This window comes from Sylvia atricapilla, chromosome 3 (assembly GCF_009819655.1).
Source record: "Sylvia atricapilla isolate bSylAtr1 chromosome 3, bSylAtr1.pri, whole genome shotgun sequence".
In the NCBI taxonomy this organism is placed as follows: Eukaryota; Metazoa; Chordata; class Aves; order Passeriformes; family Sylviidae; genus Sylvia; species Sylvia atricapilla.
In genome coordinates this window covers 55,819,646-55,831,637 of record NC_089142.1, presented here as the reverse complement: position 1 = coordinate 55,831,637, position 11,992 = coordinate 55,819,646, and the positions used below count along the sequence as shown (strand labels likewise).

Here is an 11,992-nt window from a genome sequence, read left to right as displayed (position 1 = left end):
CTTATAAAAGAGACAATATTATATAACCCCTTCCCTCCCCTGCCACCCCCCCAAAAAAAGAAAGAAAAATTGCATCCACTTCCAAAATCAGCTGCTAATAAAGTCACAGTAAATTATTTTCATCAATAATTTACACAAATTACAGGTCTAGACAGGATTATCATTATACAGTCTGAGTGCATTCCAATTCAGATTTTTTGGGTTAGGTAGGTTAAAGTCTGGTTCAAACCTCAGTGCTGAGAATATATCCCATTTTGAGGAATGTTGTTGAACACCACCTTGTTGGCTGGAAAATGCGTTTTGGTGCTTTGCCAGTTCGAGTCCTTTGTTCACTCCTGTCAGGGCTCACTTGGTGTGTACCAGCAACCTCCACAGTTTTAATTCATTTAAAAATGTTGCATATATAAGACCATAGAGCTTTCTTAACGTAGCACTAATGTTTTAACTTCATTCAGCAATCTGAATTCTTCAATCTGGAATTTTTAATTCCAAATATTTCTTCCCTTCTTAAGACAATTCATATGTGTAAAGCCAGAGGCATTGAATCACACATAAAAATTCAGTGTACTTGAAAAATATATATATATATATATATATATTTACACATATATATATATATATAAAAGAATCACCAGCTTTAGAACATAGTTACAAATACTCTAGTTCCAGTGCTTGATGGAGAGCCAAGAGGTCCGAATGACTGGATATCCTCCAGAAAGGCATGTTGTGCTGTGTTTGTTAGAGGAAGGAAAAGGTCAGGAAAGATGAACACCATGACACAGCGTGGCATATGACACACAAGGATAGTTAGAGATTATCAGCAACTATTTTACACCACTGTGTTTCTGTATTGATTTTTGCTATTCAAGTACTGACAAAAATCAGACCAATAAAGCTCTGAGCTTAGTAGCTCAACTGAAGTTAAAATAATTAGATGACAGTCCTTCTTAATAATTTCTTTGGAAAATGGCTGCTACTTAGTAAGAACTACTTGCTTATTGTTAGCATGCAAGCCCATACAAAGGAGCATTAACAGGAAATCCTTTGACGGTCTGCTTATTTGACTGCAAAATACTGAATCATCATTTAAAGGACTATAAGACTTCTGTGAAAAGATGCTTCTCACTCAACACTTCAAAACAGAGCTGAATTACATTTTTTCTCCATCCAGGCAGAAAAAGAAATCTCTCTGGATAAGAAAATAACATTTCTAGTTTAAGAAAAGATAATTTGTGTTGCAGAAAGCATCAGCATCTGTGAGAGATGCAGGTATATGCACTATTCTCCTTCAAAAATTCATCAGAACAGAAAAAAAACCATATTCATCCATCTCTCTGAATTCTACATCTATCCATGCAATATAGCCAATGTTAAGGAAAAAGCATGCCCAACCAGAAAGCACACAATCCAACCACCACTGTTTAGCAAAAATTATAAAGGACCCATCACCAGTACTGTACCTATATTAAGGAACCATTTGGAATGAGCATTTTGATTATTTCTATTTTGTTTCCACTCCAACTACAATGCTAAGAAGGTGCTTTATTTTGCTACTCCTAGCACAATAAGATTTACATAACTGGTCCTGCAGAGATATTGTGAGGCAAAAAATTCAATTTCTGCACACTTCCAGGGGTTATACTGGGAAGCATGGCACAAATTACTAATTTGATCTGTTTCTAAACATTAAAACTTTCCTGCTGAAATTAGACTTGAATTATCATGATGTGGAAAGTAAGAAACAGTTCTTTTTTGGAAACACAGATTTGGTGCTCAATCTCTACATCGTGTTCTTTTTTCTTTAGCAGATATGCCTTTCTTGAAGCAAATTATGTTTTTATCATATTTGCTCCAGTAAACTATGGATCTTCATCTATCTTAGCAAAAAAAAAATTGCACAGTTCTTTAGATGTTTTCCACATTCTCTGTAACACCTCTCTTGAAACATCCCCAATTTCAGCATTTTAAGAAAAACACCACCCAACCATAACTCTTTCTATCTCTTCTGTTTATCTTTTAATTTGCTTGAAGTTTGTCAGACATTTTTGCTGCATTATTTTTCCATCTGTTTTAAAAATAATTCTGTGGTGTTTTTTTTTCTTTCCAAAGTGAAGTGAAGCAAATGCTAGAGTCCAAATGGTTCATTTTACTCTAAGAGTTGATCTCATTATGCTTTTGTTGGCTTGCATCTGTGGACTGAAATTATTTGTCATTTTGTGCAACAGTGACAGAAATGCAAACAGGAAGGCTTGCATTAGTAGCTATGGATCACACCAACATTTCAGAAGACAGGTTACCTTTTTTGCTGCCTGTTCTTCTTCTACACCATCCCCAATTACAACATATACTACTTTTCTGCCAAACCTTTGCATTATTCGTTCAAAGCAACTTTCTTTTCCTGGAAGATAAATGAGATAAGAGTTCAGAGTGAAGTTACCTGATTAGCTGCATGTTCCTCATCTCGGCCATCTCCAATCACAACATAAGTTATGTTAGTGCCAAATCTGGACACTATACGCTCAAAACAGCTCTCCTTGCCTGAAAAACAATGCACTATTTATTCAAGCTATCAACTGAGTTATGGTGAAGCCTTACAGAGGATTTTTGCAGTGGTAAGACATTGCCACTACTACTTTTAAAAAGTTCCCAGCCTGGGGATCAAGAGCCAAATCTGGTAAGAAGCAATGGATTTCCTCAGTGACACTAAGATGTTTCAGGTACTAATCATTACAGGAAATGATTAGGTATTCATCATTACAGGAAATTACTTAATCATTACAGGAAAGCCACTAAGATAAAGGAATTAGCAGCACTGTAAAAATGAATAGGTTAGTGAAGGACTAATTGAATATAAATATTTACTTATGATTGTAATAATATTCTTACAAGGAAAGTAGACATTTTAATTCTAATGTATCTGCAACAGTAAGTGTTGTAGTAATGAAAAACCTTAATTAAATTATGACTGAGGTAATAGTTTTGCCTGACACTGCTAGAATATGCACCGCTTTTTCCCTTGTGAGAAGAATTCAGGAAACATATTGCAATGCTTTTGTCAATGAAGTGACACATTCCATGCTATAAAGGCTGTCGTAGGTATAGAAAAGAAGCATTCCTGAACTGATGATTGGTAAAATCTGCAAAACTATCCGTCATTGTATGCTACATCACATTTCACAGGAATGACAGCTTCTCTTGGTTTACAGTTTTGGATGCGATTTCCAGAAACCGTACATTTCTAAACCATAATGCAAAAAAGGCACACAGTTGTGAATAGAACGGGGAAATGCCCTTTTGTTATCCAGCAACACAGGTTCTGTTAGTAACAGCTGTCATCCCATCACTGACATACTATCCCTCAGGAAAAGATTTGTGAAGCTGTGGCCTGGCTTGCATAGAGCTGAAAGTCAGAGCAGAATTTAACCGAATTTATACTCAGATATGAATTCACAAAAAACTTTTCTTCATTCTTTTCTGCGAGCTTTTTGTTTTCTGCACCATTTGAGGAGTTTCTGAGGCTTTTAATCTGCATCTCTATTCATTTAGGCATCATTGAAAATAAGGTGAATTTGGAATTCTTTGACATAAACATATCTAAACACATTCAGTGCCTAAATCTTATAATTAAAACTGCTAAGCATCAGAAGAGTGTTTTGGAATACATCTATTACTGGAAAAAAATAATTGGTAATGTAGTGTAGTCAAAATGGATGAAAGAAGAATTTTCTTACCTATTTTGGTTGCACTGTATATATTTTCAATAGGAAATGCTCCTCCTAAACTGTATAGTAGAACTTTTGCAAGTGCTGGGATAAGCTGGGTTGTTGTTACCAACACATTTACACAATTACTCCTAAAATGACAGAAATAGTTTAAGTTTAAACAGGTTTAAAAACAATACCCCAATGCACTCACAGGCTGGAACATGAGCATGACCATGATGTGGGCATGGAGCTGAAAGTAAATACTCATGACTTTTCCTTCTGGCATTTCCACAGATTCCAAGGAAGACCCTAGGCTGCTAATTTCACCCTGATGTATCTCAATTTCCTGTTAGTAAGTATCAGTCAGTAATGTTTAGCTGACTCACAGGTACCTTCTGAAGGTTTATAGTTGTACATTTCGTTGAAGACATGACAAAAGACTATTGTTTAACAATCCTGAGTGAAGGATAACAGTTTTCCAGACTCATCTACCAATGCTCAACTGTCTCTCTGAAGACTAACAATTCAGAAAGAAATACAGAGCTAAACACAATAGCTTACACAAATTTGTTACTTTTTTTTCTGAAGTGCTTCACACCTTGTTAAATAAACAATTAAGAGATAAGCATATTGCAAAAGTTATGTTGAGATTAAGGTTTTTGTGTCTTTCCAAGTTTGTTCTTTACACTTGATACTGAGTCTTTTCCTAGACATGTTCAGAAAGCAACATGACCTACTGTTGTTCTTTTTTGTGGTTTAAAACCAGGATTTTTTAGGTTATCTGGTAAAACACATATTTCATAGCTTACTAAGTAGCAGCAGGGTTCACAGTTTGATTGCTTCAGAGGAACAATACATTTTATGTCTCAATATTGGGAACTCAGACTTTTAACTCAGCTAAAAGACATTTTTGGTCTTCTGAAAACTTAAGATTTATACTAAGATATACTGGTTTGCTTAGAAGGACAGAAGAAAAATGCCCTTATGTACTGGTATCTATACAGAATTTAGGTAGCACTGTGAACAGGCACAAACATTGAAGGACAGAACTGAGAGTTGTGGACTTCCGAGAATGCTGTCCACAAGGTAATAAATTAAAAGCTGTCTCAGAATTCTACCATACGCTTTCAATGTACACACATTTGAGAAGACATTTCATACTATCTTCAGAAAATGCTGGAATCAGGATAAAAGAAACCACTTTACACTTTTCCTATGTCCTATTCAAAAGTCATAGTAGACCTGTTCTGTTCTTTAAAAGAGCTAATTTATTGTAATTTAAAATGTACAAAAATATCAATTACATGCCTGGAAGCTTTTTTTACAGCAGACTCAGATACATACCTTGTGCTGATAATTGATAATGATTTAAGTGCATTTGTTAGCCAGGAATCTGTTAGAGCTTCAATCTCTGCTCTTAACTGCAACCATGCATCTCTTTTAGCGGGACCCAGGAGACCTTTTATGTAAGAAAAGTGAGAAAAATAGAATTAAATTCTGCATGAGATAGGGTTTATGGTCATTGTTTCTATTTTAAATTCCACTACAATTTGAAAAAAATCAAAGAGAAAATCTATTGCCTTCAACAATCAGGAAATCTTAGGTTTTATTTTTAATTCACTATATCAAGGAATGTCAAATAGTATTTCATATAATAATAATAATTAGTTGAATTTCATTATATAACTCAGGCTGTATTTCAAAGTATTCCTTTTAGAAACACGTATTTTTTAAACCAGCTCCTCCCACATACGTTATTCTCAAATTATCAGAAGCAGTGACAAGGATCATTAGGATCATAGATGAAGATGGTCACAAAAGAAGATACTTTAGAATAAACTGACCTTTGCAGTACCTGCTTATGTTTAAAACTGACCTGCTTATGACTCTGCATGTAGTGTGAGCCTCAGGTTACACATATGGAAATATATTTGTTTGCTAATGGCTTAGTCTTCATGTCCTGTTTTAGTTGGTTCTTTTACAGCATTTACAGCTTGAAACGGCTGCACGTTATGTTCTCATATCTCAGTTAGTCCTTAAAAGTTAGTCCTCAAAAATCTCTTTTTGGGTATAAATTGTCAGGCATTTAAAAATACCAGCCTACTGAATGCTGACACAGGAATTTTTTGGAACCAAGGTCTTTTAAATGCAGATCTGGTCATGGAAGAGCAGGGAAATAGGCTTCCTGACCTTTCGTATCCCTCTTCTCTTTCACACCCTATGTTCCCAACAAGTGATGATGATTGCCTTCAAAAATCAGAAGTGAAATAACCTAAAAATATATGGATTAATCTTGCCTTCTGATACTTTCTAGCAGCTCTTTTGAAATAGACAGATACATATGAGCAAAGAAGATTATTAAAAAGGCTATAAGGTATGGAGGACAAATGAAGACACATTAAGGATGGCTTATATTTCAGATGCAGGATATGTGGGAGACAATAAAAATCTTAATCCAGTGCACCACATATCTGCACTCTTTTTGCAGTGTTTTGTTCCTCTCAGTGTGTTTCCCTGTGCTCTTGGACTTGTTCTCTTATCAGTGTTAAAGGTTTTATGAAAGGCAGCCGCTTTAGAATCTTAGATGCATCAGGAGATGTAAGAAAACTCAGTAAACTTTTGGTTAACGGTGTTTCAAGAATTATCAATATATAAAAACTCTATTCACAACATCAATGAAGGGCAAAGTAGGACAAGTGAAAGTCAGCCCCCTACTACCACCCTTTGGTCCTATTGCTTCCTCCTGAGGTAAGGAGAGACTGAACTATGAAGAGTGGAAATATGTAACTGTAGCAATTACTGAAGACTTCTAAGTATTCCTTGTCCTCACAGTCTATTGTTGAGGGGGTCAGCTGACACATTCCCCTCCTCAGAAGAAGGCTGGCTGTCTCTGCAAGTCACACAGGACACTCCAGAATAGATTCTTTTGGCTCTGCTGCTTGATTGCCTGCAATCTGCTGGTGCAGACATAAGTGAGCCCATGAATTAAAACAGTAACAGCAAAGTTCTTGTCCTAAATGAGATTTGGACTTATTGGAGACAAAACTGTGTAGCTACAGAGTCAACAAAGGGCGCTATTGGCATGGCAGTGATAGAATTTTCTTGCATCCACTGATGAAAACAGACTAGCAGGTACCCAGCAGAAAGTTTAGGCGACAGTGTTGTCACCAACCAGATCATGAAAATGTAAGATGGAAATGGCTGTCCACAACCAATTTGTGCTGTGAAACTATACAATATCTTTCCTAGAACAAGAGTAAATCTGAGGTAGATTAAGTGGTTCAACAAATCAGTAAGGGGGCTCTGAAGGAGGAAAATGGGCTCTGTGGAAGTTAAATGGCAGCTTGCTTGGTTTTCCCAACTGCATTTCACCTGCACAACAGCACATGGCTTTGCCATTACAGTCAGTAGCTTTCCACAGCCCGTGGTTCAGTCACATCACTCTCCATTCCCTCTGTGGATTCCCAGGCTTCCTCCCTGGGTGGCAGCTCATCACCATGCAGCTTAGACTGATCAGCATTTGAATTTGTTTTTGACAGCTGAACTCACCTCCTATGTTGTTCTTGTAAGTATTATACAACTCTTTTACTCTTCTGTAACGGAAAGCCAGCTTCCTCATCCAGTCAACCCCTCCTCTTACACCTGTTGGCAGACAAAGGTTTGCACTACTTGCAGCTGCATGGAAGCCATCAGTTGCAAAACTGTAGGTACTGCAAACACCCAAAATACAGTAAAAATAAATACAATGTATTCCTGTAAATGCTCAAATTATTTCATCTTAAAAACAATAAGAAGAAAAGAAAGAAAAAAATCTGTATCTTACCTTAAGTCTTGTCCATTATCATCAGAAGAAACATCATCTATATGAACTTGATCACATTCCTGTCAGAAAGAAAAAAAAGCAAACCCAAATTACTAATTTATCTTATAAGATAGTGCAATCACCATTCCTGGGATATGGGTTTATTGGCGAGCACGGTGGGCTGGGCTAATGGTTGGACTAGGTGATGTTAGAAGTATTTTCCAACCTGAATGACTCTGCTCACCACAGGCTTAGCACAGATGAAGAAATGACTGGTGCAGGCCACTGGCTGCACCAGAAGATGGCAGCCTGTGCACACCCACAGTTTCTTACTGCCATCAACATCTTTAAAATAGTATAACCTTCAACGCCTCCACAGTCTAATTCACTAGTTAAAACAGACGTTTAGGAAAGCAATATGCACTTTTTGTGTGATTTTAGGGAGTAAATTTATTTTAATTTTAAAGCCACAAAAATTGTAGTCTCCCGAGTATAGCAATACTTGAAAATCACATAAACCTTATTTTCCCGCTCCCTAAAAGCAATTGATGGTAAACCTCAACAGGCATAAAACTTATGTTAAGTAGTTTGGACACTTATCAGGTCCTTCTATTAATTTATGTGAGTGCCTTTGGCTAGAAAATCACATATAATCAGCATTTCTACAGAACTTGATTATTTCCTGCTTTGGAAGGGATGGAAGCAACTCGAGGGAACTGAGGTACATTGGAAAAATGAATTCCCCTCCGAGATGGTTTTATAATTGGACAGCTATCAAATATCCTTATCTGCACAGTGGTTACAGCACAAAGACAAGAAACTCTAGTGAAAACAAAAGTAAAAATATAAGCCAAGCCATCATGCTTGTTTTATTTATGCATAATTGTTTTCTGTAGCTGCTTGAACTAACATCTGAACCCAAAGACACATGTAAAATTCAGTGTCCCTTTAAGTCAGCACATAATTCATGCTCTCTGTGACATGCAGGGAGTATGTTGTTCTAAGAAGTTTCCACTCTTTGTCTCATAACATTGGTAAATCGTACAGACAAAGGATAAATCTGAACAAAGGAGTGATTTCCAAATGTGGAAGCCACAAGTTCCTAGAGTGTGAATTTAGGGAATTATCATTCCATCTTTCTGCTTTGTTTGCTTTGCAATGAACAAAAACTTAAGAGACTTTTACTCGCATGAACTAAGTTGTTAAAAAAAAGGCAATTTTGTATTAAACAAATACATAGAATTTAATTTTCAAATACATAATTTCATTGCATCATGCAAGCAATTATAATATTCCGTCAAAGCTAAAAGAATGAGTTGCCAAGTTCTGCTTATGTGGCTTAATCCATTAAGACAGGATAATAGTGCTGTGTTCAAGGAACAGAAATGAAGCATTCTTCCCCTCACTGGAGAAATAATTTTTTTTAGTTCTGTCAGAGGAGATTATTTTGAGCCATAGAATATTTTAGAGAAGCTACTTTTGGTTGTAAATAGCAGATGAAGAGAAAAAGTAAAAGGGGAGCGGCAGCTGAAATAAAATACTAATTTTTTAATCCTTATCAAATATTTACAGTCCAGAAAAAAATGCAACTATGCTTCACCCAGTGTAGGACAGGAACTCAAAAATCAGACAAAAAGTCCTACTGGGAAAAATTCTGATTTTATATTTTTGCAAAATATGGCTTCCTAATCACCTTCACAGATTTCCCTGGAACTGGTGAAAGCATTAAGTGTGAAAGTTTAAAAACTATTACTGTGGATATGAAGGTGTACTAATTAAATGGAGGACACACAAAAGCCTTGATGGATAAGGAGTGTCTGCTGCTGTTTGGATTTTGTTAAGCCTTTCAGCTACATTGTTCCAGCCTTGAAAATTCTAGGTAACTGTTGTGCTGATAATTTCATTATTAAGTTAAATATGAGTGGGTGGCAAAGGCTCAGCTGTTCAATGTTTTTTGTCTCACAGTTTGTTCATTGTGTTTCTCTGACTGATTCCAGGAACAGGATGAGGGGACCATGCAGTTTTCTGATTACTCATTCCCTTGTCCCTGTGAGAAGGTTGTTAACATACAAGTCAACATATATGTTATATAGCAGATCACACCAAACAGCACTCTCCAGCTTCCTCCTTTTCCCCCTTCCTCTTCTCCTCTGGATCTATGGAACACCTTCTCTCCACATGCTGGCAATACACATTTTCTGACCAACAAAGAAGCTCATGTGCCCATCACTCCGTGTTTTCTCTTTGCTTTCTTGTTTACATATCCACTTCAACTAAAGCGTTTACCTTTTACAAATTCACTTACATGGTGGGGAAAAAAACTTCCCATAAAAAAAAGCAGGCAGTTTGAGCATATTTGAGATAGTTCTCTACTTTTCTCAAAAGAAACAGGAAACTGGTGGCACAACACTACATCTGAGTTTGTTTTTAAAAGATGTCAAGCAGTTACGGGAAAGAAGGAAAGAAAGCAAGCTCTCTGTCAATTTAAATATTAAGGTAAAATACTTTTCACATCAGCTGCAGTAATGGTTAAGCTCAAGTCACAGTGGCTGTCAGTGCAATGTCAAAACTTAGAAACATAAAAATACGTTTCCTATTAGAGCAAATACATGAAAGGAATCTAGGTATAAGATCTAGCTTTTGCTTGAAACAATACTAATTTAAGTTATATCTGAGTGCAGTCAATTCTTTGCAGCAATTTTTAGGGCCTGAAAACTTGAGAGTAAAGAATCAACACATCAAATGTAAAATTACCTTGGGCTGGACAGTAATTTCATTATCCAGTAAAAAAACTGACTTACCATGCTGAACACAAAACTGTTTTTAATGACGGGATATTCAGCTCTCTGCTTTCTTATACAGAAAACCTCTTTTAATATATATGCTTCAGTGTCTGTTAAAACTAGTTTTACCTGCCTCCTAAATTCTGAGACTTATCTAAATCCTATTTTTATTTTCTTATTTCTATTTCTAATGACCAAAAAAAGAGGACAAAATCTCCTTTAAAATATGGTAGGATAATGATAAAAACAGAAATGTAATTCACTTTGTTTGAAATGAATACTCTTTTGTTTTCTTCATTGACCTGAGAGTGGAGAGGAATAATGGATTTGGAAGATTCATGTCTGAATTACTACTGGCAATTAGCAGAAATGTTTTTTTTTTGGTGTGCATAATAGGCCTTACCAACATTTCTAAATGCTATCTTAAAATGAATACTGAGATATGAAGATAAACTCAATTTTATTCCTTACCTGGTTGAAAAGAGAATGCCTTAGTTTGGCTATTATTATAAATCTGAGTCCCATCTCTAAAAGTGTTGTTTAGGCACATGAACTTTCTGGAGCACCAGACTCCTCTATTTTCATGGCAAAACACCAACTGCCCTCCCAAGCGATACTTCTCAAGCTAACTAAAATTTATACCCTGAGAATGCAATTGCTGGAGAACAGCCTAGCCTGAAATAAAACTGCAACTTGGCTGATTAGAACATGGGTTACTGGGTCAGCAGGGAATGTCTCAGCAGATTGGAATTTCTGCATCAGCAGTCGTTGCAGTGAGACAGATTTACATAGAGGAAGGAAAACTTTATTTTTCTATGTGATAACTTCAATGACTTGGTTATTTTTCCGAGAACCTGCTGTGTGGCGTTTGTAACCAAGCAAGACGGAGAAAAAAGAAAATTTTAGAGGATGTAGTGAGTGGAGTCACAAATATTACTGCAATACTGGTTCAGCAGTACTTTACAGTAGTCATGTCCATAGCTGCAAGGTTTACCGTGGGCTGAAGATGAAAGCAAGACAGAAGGTGTGGGACCTGAGGGCTCACCATCAAAAAAGTGACATGGTGAACGGATAAGCAATCTATCTGCCTAGCAAATAAAGGCTTATTTCACTTCCTCCTGTGAGAACTGAAGGTCTTGTGTCTCGATGGCCACGGTCATCAGCAGCTCAGCACTCATTTCTGCTCCCCTGGGGGAGGACAGAGAGAGAAAGACAGAGAAAGAGAGATGGGAAAAGGAGGGAAGATGAGGGAGAGACCCCAAGTCAGACTCTGGGAATTCTCAGTATTCGTTATACATACATCATGCAGATGCACTGTAATATTCAGTAATGGCCATCTGCTCTGCAAACAGATTTAAACAGACAGGTTTGTTCAGCAGCCTATTAAAGGATGCCTCTACATACTTGGGCACTTTATCCTGTTTTCTAAGAAGATAGAAAATTGCTGGTCTTCTCCCACACACTGAAATGTATGCATAGAACTCATTTCAGAACTGAACTTTGGAATTTTGGTAGTTTTGTAAGAGAGTTGGTTTTGAGACCAAGATGAATTCTGGACCATAAAATACTAAACTTCTTGTAGAAAATGCAGTTATTAAATACATATATAAATTGCTTTTAATCAAATCAAACTGATTGATTTAGGAGACTCTCGAAGACAGCTCCCAAGTAGTATTTTTTGATTTATCTAAAACTGGGAACTG

The 11,992-nt window shown here is 36.5% G+C and overlaps 1 protein-coding gene across 10 annotated transcripts in view; it reads right to left on the bottom strand.

The window, feature by feature from the left end:
• Window positions 1-425: 425 nt before the first annotated feature.
• The window catches only part of EYA4 (EYA transcriptional coactivator and phosphatase 4), a 139,170-nt gene continuing 127,603 nt past the window's right edge, over window positions 426-11,992 (bottom strand). For 7 of the 10 annotated variants that reach the window (XM_066315411.1, XM_066315415.1, XM_066315417.1 and 4 more), the window contains 6 exons: window positions 7,528-7,586; window positions 7,254-7,414; window positions 5,049-5,163; window positions 3,732-3,853; window positions 2,298-2,398; window positions 426-729 (listed from right to left, as the gene is read on the bottom strand). In XM_066315411.1, coding sequence (XP_066171508.1) covers window positions 649-729; window positions 2,298-2,398; window positions 3,732-3,853; window positions 5,049-5,163; window positions 7,254-7,414; window positions 7,528-7,586 — 639 coding nt within the window. In that variant the 3' untranslated portion in view covers window positions 426-648. Of the gene's footprint in view, window positions 730-2,297; window positions 2,399-2,437; window positions 2,539-3,731; window positions 3,854-5,048; window positions 5,164-7,253; window positions 7,415-7,527; window positions 7,587-11,992 lie in introns of all 10 variants that reach the window. The other 3 variants (XM_066315414.1, XM_066315416.1, XM_066315421.1) reach the window with 1 other exon arrangement.